The following is a 19,903-nucleotide window of genomic DNA, read 5'->3' as shown; positions in this document are numbered from 1 at the left end:
TTAGATAATAGACATCGACTGTCACTTGATACTTTTATTAACTTAAAAAAATTTTCATTTTTATTTTTGATATTGATATTAATGATTATAATTTATATTTTTTACAGCTTTGTAGTTACTTAGTGATTAGTCATCCTGTTAACTTTAATAACGGTTAATATTTAAAGGCTATTTAATCGTTTAAATTGTATTGCACACGGTCTTCTACTTGACTTTTGCTGATGTAATTACTGCACAGTCTATATAATACAGAAATATAGTACAGAAGTAGTTTGCGTATATTACACTAGTTGAAGAGTGTATATCGAGTAAGACCATTCGGTGAGTGAGCTTCGAGCTATTTCTACACTTATTTATACTATGTATACATATAAACATGCACCTTTGCTTTTGCCTACAAATACTTGTTCGTGATTGATATATCTATGCTTCGTTATATTATTATTATAACGTTCTATGTTCAGAAAGTCAACGTCTATTGTCCGTTTCGTTTAGTTTTCTATCTATAATAATCTATCACATCGTACGCTCTTACACTGTTATTTTTTACATGTAATGATGTAAGTGACATGATACAAGTGGAGTTTAGTTGTGGAGTTATGCATCTGTCAGAGTGCGTATGTGTGAATAAAGTAATGTCATATGGTTTTTGATACGCTAGTTTGGTTCCTGTGGTGTGTGGTGGGTTGTGCTCAGTTTTCTTGGTCTGGGTCTTTACCAGTCCTCAGTCTTTACGTTTAGTTCTGAAGGCTTTGGCTTTGGCTTTAGATTCAATCGCATTTAGTCGTGAGTCAGTGAGGTTTGTTGTATGTTATATGTATCTTGTGATCTCGTTTGGAGCGACCTATTACTTTCTTTTTATTTTATGAATTCGTTTATGTACATATTTATATTTACTTTTTTTTTGCTTCAATTTACGTGTAAGAGCGGTTGAAATGTAGGTTAATTTTCATAGATTAGTTAACTATTCTTTAAAATGCCCATGTCGTGTTGTAGTTTTTATTATTCTAATTATTGAGGATATTTTCTTTAATAATCAAATTTGCAACTAGTGAAATGTTTTTTGTGAATTTTTTTTATTTATAAAAAATTTTGTTAGTGATAATTTGTAATTTTTACTTATTTTACATAGTTTAAATTATTTTAAATAATTTTTTTAATTCAACAATTTATGAAATGTCATCTGTGAATTTTTTTAGATTTATTATTTTTAATGTATTATTGATTATTATATAATTTTACTTATTTTATACAATTAAAATTTTTTTAATAATTTTACTTATTTTATACAATTAAAATTTTTTTAATAATTTTACTTATTTTATACAATTAAAATTTTTTTAATAATTTTCTTAATTTACAATTTGTGAAATGTTATTTGCAAATTTTTTTTTATTCATAATCTTTGATCTATTGTTAAATTTAATCAATATATAAATTCAACTATTATTTTATATCATTTAAAAAATTATATTCAACTTATTTTTTTTTAATTGAAAAAAATAAAATTTTTATTCGACTCCGAAATAAGCTGACATTTTACCATTTTTATAGATTTTTTTTCAATAATATGTTATTTGAGATAAAAAAAAATTTTTTTTTTAAAATGTCAGCTACAATTTAGAGCAGTATTTTAAGTATATTCCAATATTATTATTAAATTTTTTATAAACTATGTTAAATTTGTAATCGTTGATTTATTACCGATAATAATATACATGCATCTAAATTTTTTAATTATAATCTATCTACCTTCACTGAAATTATTTACTGTTTAATAAATCACATTACTTTGCACATACTCACTTTTTTTTTTATGCAGTGTTACGAAAACACCCAATAATTAATTTTTTTCTTTTTGCTTACAGAAATACTTAATAATTATGATAGCTACTGATTGGTTCCGTCGAAGAAATGACGTCAAACTAGTGCCTTAAAACATAAATATAAAAAATAATAAATAGGAAGTAATTAACTATAAAACCAGTGGATTGAATACATTTATTATAATTTATAATTTACAATTTCGAAGAATAATATTTTTTTTTCGAGTGATCTTGAGACGCTTCACACTGTACTGATCTTCCTTTAATTTAATTTTTTTTCAATATCAGTATTTTTGACTTGGCTGTGAAAATCTTTTGTTCCAACAATGGATCCATACTCATTAAGGTAAGATTAATGTTGAGAAAAATAACAATAATTATTGAGAACTTTTAGTGTTAAATTTGTATTTTAATAAGGCGTTTATTGCATAAGATTTTATACTAAGTAGTTATTATGTCATTCACGTGCCTATGTAGATAACATTGTATGCAATTCAAAATAAGGAATACCATTGATAAATTAAAAAAAAAAAAAACATATATGTAATTATATCAAAATATTTTTTTACTATTTTTCTATTTGGAGGTTATTTTTGCTTTATTTATATGGTACTGAAATTACTAGACACTTGACTATTTTGAGAATTGTTCTTAAAAAAACAAAATTTTATCAAAAATGTTTTTTTTTTTATTTCACAGTTAGAATTAAAAAAAAAATATTAATGCAATTTTTTGTTAATAATATTAATTTGTTTAAAAAATTAATAAATACTCCGAAATTTGCGGATTTCAGTACGATACTTAATTTTATTTTCAAAAACATTTATTGCGTACATAAGTTTGTACTTTTTAAAAATCTGAAAAAAAATCACAAGGTTATGTAAATTTAGAGTAACGCGAAAAATTGTATTTTTTCACGAGTTCCCTATGAAAGTATGCTAGTTTATCATATTTTGAGAGCCATTCCTATAAATCCTTGATTAAAAGAAATTTCTATGGATCGCTCAAGATTTTCAATGATAATAAAATTAAGTCATTTAATAATTAAAACAAATTTTTTAACAAATAAATTTTGAGAAGATAATTAATAAAAAAAATCAACCTGCATAATTTATAAAAAATTTTAATATACTTTTTCAAACATAATAAGGTAAAAGATCCAGTTATTGACACTGGCCTAGTTGTTTGACACTTGCAATTTTATTATAATTGAAAAAATGAAATGTTCTCAAAAAACCAATTATCTTAAAATTTATACTTCAAAAATTATATTTATTAATTTATTAGAGCTGATTTGTTTTTTTTTTAATTAAAATAAAATTGCAAGTGTCAATAACTAGGCCAGTGTCAATAACTTGATCTTTTACCTTATCCAAAAACTAATTAACTTGTTAAACAAAATCTAAAAACAAGCATATCTGCTGATTTCAGTGTTGTGATTTTATAATATTTCCAGAACCGTAAATAATCAAATTTTTGTTAATTTGTAATTACATTATTTTTTCTTGCAATTATATTATTTTTTACATTGTAAATTATACTTATTCTGAAAATTTTAAGTTTATGTTTTAGAAATGGCTCTAAATTTGTTTAAATGTCAAAGTAGTAAACTTAAAGTATTTTCAAGTGGCCTAAATTTAGAATAGCTTCTCAATTGAATAAAATAACTGGTAAAAATTCTAAAATAATCCAAAAATAAGAAATTATCATTGTCCTTTTCTGTCTTTTATTTGTTTCATGCTTTTTTTCTAATCTTTATAATATATGTCAACCTGAAAGAAAGAAATTGAGCATTATTCTTTGATATTCATGCTTACAGGTCACACAAGAATATCTAAGGTACCCTACTATGATGTTTAAAAAATCTATACATAATTATTAAGATATAAAATATTTGAATAAAAGAAAAATTTTGAACAAAAAAAAATTTAATCTTTAACGATTTTGAAAATTTCTAACTCCAAAAAATTTTTCAACTAAGCAAAAAAATAAAGTTGGTTTTTATTGCGCAATTCTAGTATAAATGTATCTTATATAGTATGGTGATAATTTATTACAAAAAATATGTAATTGATAACTTATTCAATTTATTTTACTCATATTTATTTATTAAACGCTTTGTGTAATTGGTATAAATTTATCCATATTAAATATCAGTGTAAGTCGATTCACTTGTTGTAATTTAATCTTACCTGATATTTAAACAATTTAAGAACTTAATGTAAATTTAATTACAGTTTAAGTATAATTATATTGTATTTACTGTTCAAATAATACATTTTAAAGAAATTGCCAAAAAATTAATCTAATTTTAGTACTTGCTGAATATTTTTGAAACCACTTTGAGTAAAAGATCAATTGATTTGAATTTAATTTAAGGAAAGTAACAAGACAATTGATGAATAAACATAAGATAAAGTTATTAATACTTCTTGATTGGATAGCATAAATAATTTTGTTTGTGTACGCTTTTGATTAAGAAAAAATTTACAAATGAAAATGAAATAAAATAGGTGACTCATCAGATCAGCGATAATATGATAAGAATTTAATTATATATTTTCGTAATATGTGTAATATAAGGAATTCATCATTACTTTTTTTTGTTGACACAATAATGCACAATTTTATTGTCATTCTATTGTATGTCATTTGACTCACATATAATTTTTTAAATCGTGAATCGATGATAAGTCACGATCTACATAAATAAAAATGTGAATGTAAATATCTATTACCATAAAGATAGAAAAACATATATATACATGTACTATCTATCTGTGTATTATTATCTGCAAATATAATGTGTTCACAAACATATTAGTATTGAAGTTCGAGGTTACATTGTTAACTATTATTTTGCCGAGGTCATTGTTGACCGTTATCGCTAAAAAATAACAGTATAAAAACTACTAGATAAAGATAAAATATTTTTATAAACATTTTTTTTTAAATAATTAGATATTTAATTCTAATACTGTTTATAGCGATTAACAATAATAAAAATTAAGTCTTATCGATTAATCAATTACCGAGTGAAAAATTGTAAAAAGTGTAATTAAAGAATTGAAGTTACTATAATTCATTATTTTTACTTGATTATAGAAAAAATTTTTCTTATCCAAATAAAAAAATAAATATGTAACACGATAAAAATTTTTTCACTTCTGCGAAATGTTATTCTTGATTTGACAGCTTGTTTAAGGATTAAATGGAGATGATGATACGCTGAGGACGTTTGTTGCAAAACGATTACGGTTATTTAATCTGACACATGATATGTTATAATTTATGCATGTATATACGTCTATATCCGCATATACAGATGCCTATAAAATACAATACTCCGGCGCATCTATTCTACACGTGAATTTTATTGTAAAATTTTTTTTGTCATCATGCAGCTCAAGCTAATACTTTTATTGTCATATTTTATTGAGTTTATTAATTTATTATAGTTATAACTAAGGTTACGCGGGAATTTATTAAACAAACTAATGTTAAATAAAATTTACTATTGATAGATGAATTAATTTTTTTATAAACGCTCTAAATATAAATTTGATATGAAAGCAGAAATATTTTTCGTTTATTATTAGTACAAGAATTTTTATTTATTAATTGGCCAAAATTGTTTAGTAATTAATAATCTAAAAATAGAGTATATAAAATATTTTTCTTACACTGTCAGTGAATTGATGACTCATCGAAACGACTCCGTCCCCATAGAGAACAGTGAGTTCACATCAGATTAGGCCAAAAAATGGACTGTATATTTATTTATCTATTTTTTTATTATTTGTTTTTATAGCACATTTTTGATAAAAATCATTAAAATAAATTTTTAAGTTCGTTTTAATGCTTGTAATGATAAAAAATTAAATTCTTACTGAAAATGGTTTATAAAATTTATCTAAATAAGTGTAGCGACTTTAAACAATATTTTTGTATTCTAAATGTGAATAGACGATTTGAAAAGAAAAAAAAATGTTCTTTTCATGTCAATTTTTAAAATTCTTAGAATTTTTACAGGATTTTCTTTGAGAGCATCACTGTGTGACTGTCCAAAAAGAAGTTAAAAAACAAAAATTTGAGCTCTAAATATATCAATATTAACAGTTCAATAATTACAATTTGAGTTTCGGCTGTGTAATATACAAAAAAAAAAAATACTTTTTGAAAAATGTATTTTTCTTCAATTCTAAAAACGAAATTTTCAGCCAAGCCGAAAGGAGACACTTGAAAAATAATTAATTAGGCATAAAATGTCTCATTTTTAGTAGCAATTAAATGATCTATAAGAAAATCTTTTTATCATTTTTCAACAAATTTACTTTAACATTAACTCAACTTCAACCTTTCACATAACATTTGAGATAATAATTATATGAAACTTGTTTTAAGAAAAATTTAATTTTCTTTAAAAATGTATATGAATTCTTTTCTAAATATTGATTAAAAAGTAAAATCATTGGAAATAAATCAATATTCAACTTATGATATGGTGGAAACAACTGAACTTGTGTAAATTTGTAATCAGATTTTTTTGTTGAAAATTAAATTTTTCTTTAACGATAAATGAGTTTTTTCACTTTACAAATTTGAAAGCTTTAACGAAATATCTCTAAAAATAAAAATAAAATGATAATTTTTTATCTATTCAATTGTTTTTTTTTTTTTATTATATTAAAATTTAATTTACTTTTTGAATAAAGATTTAGTTTTTTACGTTCACATAAAATTTAAGAAAAAAAAAAAACATTTTTTTAATTTAGTTTGAAGAGTTAAAAACTTTATGAAATATCAATTGATTCCAATTAAGCCCATAAGTATCTAAAATTAAAAATATTTTATTGTTTAAAAATATGTTTGATTAAAATTTTATTATTAATCAATATTTACCGAACGCAGTAATAAAATTATAAAGATTTTATGAAATAAAAAATGATTTATGTTTTTCTCTTCAATTTTAATTGAGAAGGTCGCACACATTGTTAAGATTAAAATCTATCTATTGATGTAAAGTTTTATTGATGAAAATATTTATTAGCAGTAATAATAATAATAATAAATTTTTACACAATTGGTATTAAATGACAAATGCATATTTTTTATTATTTTATTTGTATGTTGAGGACGCTTGAACATTTGTACTTTGGACCTAACTCAATGTATGGCAAGCTAATCACTCGCCATCAATATAGTAATAGTAATATATAACACATTAACATATGATTGTTAATAAAAATAATGAATGTCTATTGTAATTTATTTTGAAATAAATATTTAAATTAACAATACCAATGAGTGTTTTTTATATTCATTTAATATTTTCTGCAACAAATGTAATAAATTTGTTCAGCCTGTCATATGTCATAAATGATTAATTTAATTTGTAGAGAAATTTAATAGTTGTCATCTTTTTTTATCGCAGTGTTGAACGTGAGGCCTCGAAAAATATCGAAGAGAATGAAAGAGAGTGCTTCAAGGATGCTATTGTATCCTCTAGAAGTCTTAACAAAGGCTATGTCGAACGGACGCAACTCAAGAATGCAGTACCTGAGGTAAAAATTTTGTTTTTCAAATCAAAGATATCTTACTTTTTTTTTATAATTGTATCTAAGAAATCATTCAATGATCGGATAAGATAAATCTACTTCTGAGTATTTCTAATAAGGAAATCATTTTTATTCAGAGGAACAGATAAATCGATAAATAATATTGCATATTTCCATGTTTGTCGATTCTCTTTTAAATAAAAACAATCTCTTTTCCACAGATTGTTGCTTGTATTTTGACGACATCTTTTCACATTGTCGTGGGGCTTAGCATGGCTTATTCGGCTATTTTGATCCCTCATTTGGAAACCGGCGATTCTGGTCTTAAAGCTACCACAGTAGAAACATCATGGACAGGTAATTCAAATTAAAAAAAAAAAAATAAAGTCCACTTTATTTTTGACCATAAAAAATCCAAAAATAAATTTATTGAAGTAGTTTTGATGTTTAATTTTTCTTTGCACTTTACAAGAGAATATTTTCAGTCTGGAGATTGTAAATTCTGGGAATTTTACGAAGTAAAAAAAAATTTTTTTACTAGATATTGATTGAAATTCTCAGAATACACAAAAAATTTAGAAAAAGAAATTAAAAGTTTTTATTTAAAAAAAATTGAAAAAAAACTTTTAAAAAATATTATTTTCTTTTTATTGAACTTGAAAAAATACCCAAAATTACTAACTTTAAACTAGAATACTCCCACAGTAACTAAAAATTTTGACAATCGATGATCCCGTAGGCCAGATCCAGAACTTTCCACCGTTCTCAAGCTCCATATGACCCTTTGATCTTAAATGTGAATCATATTTGACGGCCGACAAGATTAAGACCTCTTGATTGATGCAAATATGAGTTAAATCGGTCAAGTCGCTAAAATATGATAAACTATTTACATACAACCATGCATACTTTTAAATCATCAGAATAACTTTCGAGAGTCTCAAAACGTCAATATTAAATTTAGATATGATATCTGCAAATGAATTTAAATAAAATAACGGCTCCCTTTTTGTAATTTTCCACTTTTTTATGAAAACATAATAAATCCTACCAAATTTACAGAATAATCATATATACATATTTATACTTGTAATATGTTTATATATTTTAGAATGTATCAAAAAGCCAAAAAATTTTATTTTTTCAAATGATGATAAAAAAAAAATTGTCCATTGATGTGAAATGAACTTGAATTTTAACTTCAGTCAAATCACGAGCAAATGCTCGCCAATTTGACGTCATTTTTTTTTATCAGTCAATGACATGAGCATTTTTTTTATGACAAAAATGCGTCTGAAATTTAAAAAGAAAATAATTAAATAAAAAAGCCACTTTCAGTGTATTTAAATTTATTGTACTAATCATAAATGGACGTGTCTATTTATATGCAAAAAAGTTCTGATAAATCTAGGCTGCGTGAATGTAAGGGCCTTTATATTCACGTAGTTTGAATTTATCAGGGTTTTTTTTACTTGTGAATAGTCACTTTTATCACAAATTTATAACTTTTCCTAGTTTTTATGATACTTTAAATAAAATTTTCTTAAAAATCGAAAAATTCAAAATCAAATCTAACTTGTACAACAAATTAAATGCGAAATAACTGTCAAAAATTCTTCGATTATTTTTTTGGTCAATTTTGAAAAATTTGTTTCAAAAAATGACTGTTGATAATTTTTTTGAGTTGATAAATTGCCATCTAATGACGAGCATATTTTTTGTCTCACATCACGACTTATACTTGATGATAATTAATAACTTATAATGAGTCATTGGTATTCACACATTGAACACTGAATAAAATTCATCACACAGAGTCATACATATCAAGGGTGAAATATACGTGTCCGTACTGATTTAAGTATAGATTAATTCTCTATTTCTTAGTTTTGTTTTTTTTTCTTATAGCTTTGAAAACTAGATTCATCATTTTTTTCTACAATAATTTTTCCAAAAAAGTAATTTCCTGATAGACAAATGTTTCAAAAAATTGCTCTTAGTTTACAAAAGCTGAATGAAGGATAAGAATTCACTCTGTAAATTTTATTTTTACCGGCGTAACCTTTGTAATCTTGTTTTAAAAACAAAAATCTAGACTTCTAGTAAAATATAATTTATATAAATAGATTTCTTAGAAAAACTCTTGGTTAAATATTAAGTTTTTAGTGTATAAATTCGAAACTTAAGTCTTCAAAACAACAGATGCTATTTAAACAGTCTTGCAGAATCATCATAAATTTAAATGATTAAGCAACACTGTGAATATTCGATCAGTTTTATAACCGAAGGTTTTAAGAATCGACAATGACCCGACCAGTATTTATGTACAATCGTAAGTCATTGTCCGAAAAAAAACATTAAACTTTAAAAAACTCAATTAATAGATACTGAAATTAACAGACAGCTAAAAATTATTATGAATTTTTTTAGCTAACAAATTATATAACGAAGTAAATTATCAAAAAATTTCCGTACATAAAAATTAAAAAACACTATAAATGGAGTTTTTTAAATATTTTCCCCTTAAAAGTTTATTTTTTTAACAAAATCAAAAAATTGTCAAATGCTTACTGAAATTTCAGGATTATAATTTTAATTCGATAATTTTGTAAAAATAGAGACCATTTTACTTTTAACTATAAAAAATCGAAAGATAAATATTAACAAACATTTTTCTAAATTGTTTGTTTTTTACACCGCATTTAAGATCAATATAATGAAAATAGTCAAAGATAAATTTTTCATTTAATATGGAGCTTAATGGGAAAAATTAAATTCTTACTAAAAATTGTTTTTATTTTATTTTATTTTTATTATTTTATATTTCAATTTGATAACAAACTCTGAGAAAAAAATTCAATTTTGGAATTTTTATTATATTTACAAAAATTTTTTTGTATATTCGAAAAATTGACAATTGAATTTTTTTTTTTAAATTCGATTTTTGATTAACTTTAAGAAAAAAATATGTGGATAGAAATTAAATTTAATCATGTTGATTTTATGACTAAAAATAAAGTAGTTTTCACTTATAAATAATCATCATTAGTTCTAAAATAATATCGAAATAATTTATTTTATTTTCCAGCTAGTATTATTGTGGTTGCTGTGCCGATAGGTTCTTTAATAGTCGGTTTCTTAATGGAAGCGTTTGGTCGAATTCGAACTCTTCAACTAGGTGCGATACCTTGTATAATTGGATGGATATTAATAGCAACAGCCCAAAACATCCCTATGATATTAGTAGGGCGTCTATTAACGGGATTAGCGATAGCAACATCAACATCGCCCTCAATAGTTTACATAACAGAAGTAGCAACACCAGATCTTCGTGGATCGTTGATGTCATTTGGACCAACATTGGCATCACTTGGAATGCTACTATCATATTTGAAAGGCGCTTACTTACCATGGAGACTAGTCGCGTGGTTGGCAACTATTTATGCAGTAGTGCCACTCTTTTTAGTACAATTTTTCGTTCCGGAATCCCCAGTTTGGTTAGTGTCTAAAGGCCGAATAGATGACGCTAAAAAATCGCTCGCAAGAATTTACAAATCCGAAGAAAAAGGATTTGGAAAAATGTCACCGGCTGAACAAGCATTTACCACAATTATGAAAGAAAATGAAATAAAATTGAGTGAACAAAGAAGAAGTAAACGAGGAAGCTTGTCGACAAAGCTCCGAGCTTTCTTGAAACCAACTGGATGGAAGCCTATGATTATTCTTATAATCTTTTTCTTGTTCCAACAATTTTCTGGTATTTACATCACTTTGTTTTACGCTGTCACATGGTTCCAGGTACATTGTCATTTTTTTTAATTTTATTTCAATGGTAAAATATAAGCTTAATTTATCGTTTTCTTTATCCTCTAGGAAGTAAAATCCGGTGTTAATGAATACACTGCATCTATTTTAGTTGGTCTCACACGTTTCTTATGCTCGATGGTCAATACATGGCTTTTGAGACGGTACAAAAGACGACCACTTTGCATAATTTCGGCGTTGGGAATGGCTGTTTGTATGTCAGTATCAGGATACTTTACCTTACAAATCAAGAACGGTAGTACGAGTGGAAACTGGGTACCTGTATTAGGTCTTCTACTTTATGTATGTACGTCGATGATTGGGATGTTAACTATTCCATGGACCATGACTGCTGAACTCTTTGGATCCGAAATTCGAGGTGTCGCACAATCTGTCAGCTATGCTATGGCTAATGTACTTATGTTTGCTGCGGTACAGAGTTATCGAGATTTATCTACATTGTTAGGAGGTTTGTAATAATATTTATATAAGTTAAAAATCTAGAAACAAAAATTAGTTTTTATAATAAGGTACCGGCCAATTTGATCAATAAGTTTTTATACTGATAATTATTTAAGTGTATATTTTCTTTAAAATATTAAAAAAATAGTAATTTTTCGAATAGACAAGTAAAAAATTAAAAATTTTAAAAACCTTACAATAAGGTCTTATTTTAATATAGTCTAATAATTTCAGTTTACTTTAACAAGTTAAATTAGCTTATATTTTATATACTTTGAGATGAACATGGTTATTGATTTAATTTCATTTATTTTAATTGTAAAAATTACCATTTTTTAGTTATAGTTAATAGAACATGTTTTCTTTTCATTCTAAGTATCTCTTAACTAACTACACCTTATTTCACGCAGAAATCTTATTTATTTAAGTGGCGCAAAAAACGGCTTTTTTAAATCTCTAACAAAAATATATTGATTTATCATGCTTTGAGAACTATCTCTAAAAATGAGCTCAATTAAAAAAATTTTTAAAGGTCTCTCAAAATGAAAAAAAGACCATTCGGCAGCAGAAATGGAAGTAGATTTCATTATAAATAGAATAAAATATAACGAGGATTGTATACAAAACTAGGGCTTTTAACTTCTATGCAATTGACAAAAATATATATCGACAGAAAAATACCAAAACCAGTGCAATAGCAAATTTCATAATGAGCATAGTGGAAAAGGACATAATTTTGAGACTACACATATGATATGGTACTCAAATTGAAGCTTATTTAAAGATCTTTTAGATGCAATTTACAGAGTTTCAATAAGTTATACCATTCAAAAGTTATTGGAGTAAGAAAGTGAAAAAATATGAGTTTTTATGATTTTCAAAATTTTGAAATCCTGTCATTTCTAAATTACTTGACCGATTAAGTTCATCTTCGAACTTGACTTCGGTATTTATCTGTAGAATAAGTATGTTGAGTTTGGTTGAGATCCGTTGTAAATTGGCGACGCTATCGTCGTGACAATCTGCGTTATATCCGATATATATAAACTTTTGAACCATATGCATTTTCTGACTCAGCTCGACGAGTATAGTCAGAATATAGCAAAATTTTTTAAAAGTTCCGTCATGAGGACCAATGCAATAGTTAGATTTCTATGAAATCTACTAAAAATGATTCCTAGAGACGTCAAAAATGAAACATTTTTGTTTTTAATCTTTTTTCTCTTCATTTACTATTTTATACGTTTAAATTTGTGTTCTAAAAAGAAATGTGCTCTACATGCTTTCGAATAACTTGAAAACATAAATATCAAAGAATTTCCTACTTTTTTCTTCCACATTAATACACTACAGAATAGAAATAAATCTTGATATACAAATAAAAGATATGAATAGATAGATAGATAGATAATAATTTTATTGGATTCTGGAGCCTAGGCTCCCTCAGAACCATCATCAAATATACATTTATAATTAGTGTATGATATACAGAGTTTTAGATACATAAAAATAAAATCAAAATAAATATAGTAATTAACAGTAATAACATGTTAATCATGCTTATAAATAATACTCGTGTTATACAAAGCTCAACAACCTTCAATAGCAGTAATAAACGTTCAATATAGCAGATCAATAATTTTGGAAATAATAATCATAGCACAGTCTACGGAATATTTCGAAACTTTCGGCTTTTGTAATTTCAGCTGGCAGCGCATTCCAGATACGTATACCACGAACAAGAAACGAGTTATCATACATACAACAATTAGATCTAGGTAGCCGCAGATAATCTTCCCTTACATCGCCTCTACGCAACGCAACCGGCAAAAATTCTAAGTGACATTTAAATAGCTGACGATAATTTAAATATATTTCTTTGTAAAAGAGGCACGCTATAAAGTAGTTTCTTCTGTCACTCAGCTTTAATCAACCCAGCCTCTTAAAGTACGGAGTAATGTGTTCAGCCCTCGCAATTTTATAGATATAGCGAACACAGCAATTCATTTTGCGCTGTAATCGCATTTGCGAGTCATTAGTAATATTGCAGTAAGCCGCACAACAATAGTCAAACACTGGGAATATTAACGTGGTGACAAGCTTTATACGCAGTTTTTCGTTGAAGATTTCATTATTAATCTTCAACTGCGCCAGAACCCGCATTGCCCTATTACAAACACTCATAACCTGATTTTCCCAGGTGAGAGTGCTATCAATTAAAACGCCAAGATACTTAATTGTCATATCGTAGTGAATAATGCAATCATTTACGCAAATGCAATCAGCATACTTACAATTATTACAGTTATCTTTAACTCTACTACCAAAAATCACAGCTTTTGTCTTCGATGCATTTAACTTAAGGAATACAGTTAATACTACCGAATTTTAATCTATAACTATTTATTCGGCATCGCGTAACCAATCAATTACTTGATAATCTTTTATTTTCTAATTTTTTGAAAATTTTCTGATTGCATTCAATTCAAAGAACTATCCTAAATTTAGGTCACTCGAAAATATCTACGGTATACAACTTTGAAAGTTAAAAGAATCTTAAGCATGCTATTGAAATCAAATCATCACAATAAGTCATTTCATGTTCATTTTACATGATTTAAAACGTTGAAAATGGTACAATACAATGAAAAGGTATCAAAAACCAAAAAATTTCAATTTTCGACTCCTAAAACTTTTTTTAATAAACTAATGTTTTGAAAAAGCTTTTAAAACATAATAAATTAACATATTTTCATAAGCGACAAAAAAAGGTCAATTTTTTGCACCAATCTTCGATCTATACTTTATTACCATACTTTCAACAATAAATTATTGATATATCCTTCATTTGAATTTAAAAATTTTAATACAATTCGTCTCTTTAAGTTACTTATAGAAAAATAATAATCTTATTATTATAATGAACTAAATTTATTTACAGCTCAGAAAATTTTGTAAATACTTATATTAATTTGATCTTAATTCTATGAATTATTTAAATTGGTTTTGATCTTAGCATTATAAACATTAATTTTATTAATTAATTTTCTAGGTTCACATGCTATCCAGTGGTTCTTCGCAGGTGTTTCTGTTGGTGCAGCAGTATTCGTTTGGCTTTTACTTCCTGAGACGCACGGTAAGAAATTGTCGGAAATAGAAGAATACTTCTACAATAATACTATTGCGGCTGGTGCTGACGCAAAAGCTCGTCGAAGAAGAGCTAAGAGACGCGCAGAACAAAAAGCTCAAGCTCAAGCTAGTGTGCCATTGAATCCAACTCCAAAGAATGCTGAACCGGTCTAGTGAAAAAATAACTTAATTTTATTGATAAGTATGATTTATACCACACATTTTTTAAAGCATTGAATACTTTTTTACATTTTCTTTATTCAAATCTATCATTCCATTTAGTAAATTTTTTATTGAATGATTGATTTGAACAAGTCAAATAAGAACTTTGTTAATTGAATATTTTGTTATAAAAAAAATCTAAGAAGGCGTTATTAAGGAAAGTTATACATATAAATATAATCCATACAGTGCTTCGAAAAGTGAACAATCTAATAAAAAAGTATTTAATAAACAAATGGATAAAAAAAAGTAACTAATATAAGAAACGTTAAGAATTTTTTGAGCTTTCTGTGGATCTTGCATCACTTGAAAAATATTTTTTCAATCGTACTTTTTAAATATATATTTTTTAGTATTTTTGTGCAAGTGGCCTTGATAAACTACACAAACTTTTTTTTTTATCATAATAATAGAAAAAAAATAAACAAATTATAGTTACTTAATAATTTAGTAAGTTAAGTTAGTAGATATTAAATAATAATATTAAATAAAAATGAAAGTTTTTTAAATTTATTATTTTTATTTATATTAGTACATTTTATGTGAGAATAGTAACGAAAAAAATTATGAAAACAAAATAAATATTTAAAGGCTGATAAGTTCAATAATAACATTTTTTAAAAAATGTAATTACACAATAACACAAACTAAAATATTTCTTTTATTACACTTTTACTGTACATGTGACTTTAATATTTTACTTTAAGTCTAATTATAAATTACAGTTGCCATTTTAAGAAAGTAAAAATTAATGATAATGACATATGTTTACATATAAATTATTAAATTTTAAACTTACCAAATAAATACTTAAAAATATAATTGTCAAATTTTTGATAAATACGTATTATTGTCTATTGTATTATATTATATTGTTTAATAAATTCATTTATGTTTGAAAATATTTCTTTTTTTAAATTTATTCCTTTCTAAATTTTCAACGATTGATTGATATCGAAGAAAATCAGTAGAAGTCATTCCAAAATGTTTCTAATTTTTTTCAGTTCTTTATGGCATATTTGCCATTATTATTGTCATTAATTTTAAGTCTAATCAAATTTTAAGTTCTCGTTTTCTGTAAGTGTATGTATCCATAGGCATAAAAAAACGATCGATATCCAAATTATTGGATTACCGGTTGATAAAAATAGATAATAATAATAATAATAAATTTTAATATTTTTGACAATGAGATGAACTTGAAGATGAATAAATGCTACGGTATTTTGTCAAAAGGATACGCAATTCGGAATGCAGAAAAATATTATTAGACAAATCTACACAATTTTTTTTTAATTTGTTCATTAACTGTTAACCCTATGACTGGTGTGAAAAAAAAGAAGGGTGGATGATCCTTGAAGCCATTTCTGAAACTTTCCGCATTTCCGAGTTCAAAACATTTTTCAATTAATTAATTTTCAAGTTCGAAAAGCTAAGAATTGTTTCAGATTGAAATTAAGGTTAAAGACCCCATTAGTGGTACCTCTAAGCCCTATTAATGACACTTTTTCTTTCAATGAAAAAATGTTCTACTTGGAAAAAAAATTAAAAATTTTTTTGATCTAAAGGTCTTAAAGATTAGAAATAATATATTCATAATAGAAATTAATGATTTCGTTAATTGAATAATTATCAAAATCAAAGAAAGTGTTAGTTATGGGATCCCCGCCACTAATGGGGTCTTTTACCCTATTTCAAGATTTTCTAACGGCAATATCTTTTGAACGCGTTACTAAATTATGATTCGCTTGATGAGTATGACAAAGTTTTTCAAAAACAAAATGTTCGAATGGTCGAATAATTTGAAATATATCTTAAAAAAAAAAATTTAAGATTTTTTTTATTAATTTTTGTTTTTTGAATATCCTTGAAACGGCTTAACCGATTGACTTAAACCTCAAAACACGGAGATCTGATAAAAATTTGGCTCCTTAAAACCGGACAGAAATCAAAATTTCTTACTTTTCCAAATTATTAATTTTTATTGCATGAAGTTAAATATTGTATATTATGGTGAGTGATGAAGAATTTACTAATAATATCATTTACTAATAATATAAAGCTGGTACCCGAATCACGAATAGATAGATGCAATATAGGACTTCATATGTAATTTAATTGTGTATTCTACGGATTCTTAACAAGTCCTCCTCCTCAAGTAAATATTCGAAACGGAGACTTAACCCCAGCCAAGGCCCGGAAAAGGAAGAATCCTTCTTTCAAATTCCTGTTCTATCATTAAATGGATTGTGGACTGAGAATTTATTAATGATTCTGTTAGCATGCTTTAGTCAGAATAGATTCCTAGGACCTTTAAAATTCGAGATCTGATGAAAAATTTATTCTCAAAAATCAAACTGAAAACAATAATGTCCTACCTTTTGTAAAATTTTCAATTTCTAAATGATGGTAAAGTTAAAAGTGATGCTTCCGGATTCTTCATAAATTAGATTTAAATAAATCTAAATTTATATAGAGTAAGCTATCTATCATTTTGTTAATGAATTAATTAATTAATCTGCATTTATTTTCTGCTGTTTTCACTCTGCAATATGTAAAACTTAGATTAATACTGCTCTTTTGTAAAGTTATTTGTATTAATGACCCTGTTATTGGCCGTTTGGCTGTTGGGTCTGTATTAAGTAAATAAATAAATAAATAAATAAATAAATTAGCAAATGATTAAAATAGTGATAAATAAATAGGATCATTTTCATTTCAATTTTATAATGAAAAAAATTTATTTTCTTCGATTACTGATGTCAAATCTATGAAAAAATGCGCCAAACTTTTGGAATATTTATGTCAAGTTTTATAATAAATAATTAATGGAATAATAATTCAATACTTTGAAGGCACATAATATTTTAAAACCTCTTCTATTTTATTATTTTCTCAATCTTTGCTTTCAATTTTTTTTATGAATCCTTAAAATACACTACATCTCAAAAGGTATATATATCCGGTGTGTCTAATTTAGTTTGGGAACGTTTCGATACCGAATAAAAATTATTCAGCCAAAATTTCAGCTTTTAATTTTAAGCGGTTTTCGAGTTATTCGAAAAAAATTATTTTTTTTGTCAATCATAAAATTGATAATAAATAAATAACAATTATTTCCCAATAATTACGAATAAAAGGCATGAAAATAACTCATTAAATGTGTTATCAATCTCAAATTGTCTTATTTTCAACAGGCTCCAGACATTAAAACTAGCTTTGCTCAAATAGTCAACACTTGTCCTCATCTGAAATTGTCTTGTTTCATCTCTTGTCAAACAAAATACTATTATAAAGCATTTGAGAACGAAAATAGATAAATACACAACTTGAAAAAGTTAAGGGAGCCAAAATAATGTTTTATTTATTATCTCAAATTGGCAATTACAATTTAACAATTATTTTACTATCATAATAATTAATATTGTTATCATTATTTTTAGTATTATTGATAGTACATTTTTTTTTTTTTTATAAAATTAATAATAATCAGCAGTTGATGAACAAAAAAACATTCAATCTCTATCCGCAGTAAGAAAGTTATTTTATTACATATAAATAAATCGCACCGTTGTCGTAGTTTTAAAATCTTAATTAATCTTTGTTATCGTTTATAGTCATAGTGGTTATTATTATAATTAATGCTATTACTATTATTATTATTATTTTTATTAATATTATTTGTTTAATTATTTCTTTTACCATAAAAAATATGAGAAACTAAAAAAAAAGTTTCAGTTTTAAATTGTTAAACAATATATCAATGTTCAGACACGGTTTTTTGTATTTTATTACTGCTTAAATTATAATAAATTTATTTACTTATCTTTTCACATTTTTAATATTTCTTCACTTTCATACGCTTTTACATCACGTCAATAAAAATCATTATGAGACTTAATCATTATTAATAATAATAAATATATGCAATAGGGATTTATATGTACGTTACGATAAAGCGATAGAAGATAAAGAATAAAAGTAAAAAATAAATCACTTTTAAATCGATAAAATTGATTTATTTTTAAACGAATCAAGCTAATAATTAAAATAAAACACTACAGAGCAAACATAATTATAAAATTGACATTTAAATAAATAATAAATATTTAATATGAGAAATGATTTATTTTAACAATTTGCATACTTTTAATGGCAAATAAAATTTTTTTTCGATTATATTTTCAGGCAAACAATAGAGTTAATATTACATATTTTATTGTTTATATTTGATAGTTATTATTTGAACATTAAGATTAATTATTGCATATAAAAAAAATTCGTTCTACGATTTAAGTATTAATAATGAATATTAAATTAGTGCTATTTATACTATTAATAAAATTATCAATATCATATTATTAGCAGTATTGGTTAAAAAAAATGATTTTTATCAATGGCACGATCTTATTATAACAAAGGCAATATATTCATACAGCTAATTTTTATGTTCTATTGTTAAATTAATAAATTAAAATAAAATAAGTTAACATTCATTTTTCAACTATATCAAAATATTTTAGTTTTGTATTAACCTGTTCTGTGGTATTGTTCATAAAAATGAAACTATAAATTTGATATACAAAAGAAGAAATAAAAATGTTTTATGAATCATCTTTATTAACGATTAAAATGTTTCTGACACTCAAAGGTTATAAAAAAAAAAAAAAAAATAATCGATAAATTTTTTTTCAACAATTATTCAATGTAATTTTTACATCTTAATTGTCAAAATAGTTCAGTTAGTAAATAAAATATTTTGGTCTTCAACTGATTGATGAATGGATATTACATGAAACTGAATATAATATTTTAATCAAAAATTACTGTACAAAATGTATTTTTAGAGTCATATGTTTACGATTTTTAATTAAATAACATTTTAATTCAATTAAAAACTAA

General features: G+C 24.8%; 1 protein-coding gene across 4 annotated transcripts; it reads left to right on the top strand.

Annotated features, from left to right (window-relative positions):
- The first annotated feature begins 216 nt into the window (after positions 1-216).
- LOC123268461 (facilitated trehalose transporter Tret1-like) lies at positions 217-15,157 on the top strand. Of its 4 annotated transcripts, none has more exons than XM_044733524.1 (7): positions 217-321; positions 1,869-2,172; positions 7,261-7,390; positions 7,606-7,741; positions 10,473-11,182; positions 11,258-11,657; positions 14,703-15,157. In XM_044733524.1, exons 2-7 carry the CDS (start codon positions 2,153-2,155, stop codon positions 14,951-14,953), a joined length of 1,647 nt encoding a protein of 548 aa, XP_044589459.1. In that variant the 5' UTR covers positions 217-321; positions 1,869-2,152; the 3' UTR covers positions 14,954-15,157. The 4 variants fall into 4 exon arrangements, with proteins under 4 accessions (XP_044589459.1, XP_044589462.1, XP_044589461.1 ...); XM_044733527.1 differs by lacking the exon at positions 217-321 and adding an exon at positions 454-560; XM_044733526.1 differs by lacking the exon at positions 217-321 and adding an exon at positions 670-799.
- The last annotated feature ends 4,746 nt before the right edge of the window (positions 15,158-19,903 follow it).

Source organism: Cotesia glomerata, linkage group LG7, assembly GCF_020080835.1.
Source record: "Cotesia glomerata isolate CgM1 linkage group LG7, MPM_Cglom_v2.3, whole genome shotgun sequence".
Lineage (NCBI taxonomy): Eukaryota > Metazoa > Arthropoda > Insecta > Hymenoptera > Braconidae > Cotesia > Cotesia glomerata.
The sequence above is the reverse complement of the archived record's forward strand: the minus strand, read 5'-3'. Positions and strand labels throughout refer to the sequence as shown.

Coding starts and splice junctions, on each gene's coding strand:
- LOC123268461 (XM_044733524.1), top strand. CDS start 2,153: ATGGATCCATACTCATTAAG. Junction 7,742..10,472: donor AGTAGAAACATCATGGACAG/GTAATTCAAATT, acceptor TTTATTTTCCAG/CTAGTATTATTGTGGTTGCT. Junction 11,183..11,257: donor ACGCTGTCACATGGTTCCAG/GTACATTGTCAT, acceptor TTTATCCTCTAG/GAAGTAAAATCCGGTGTTAA.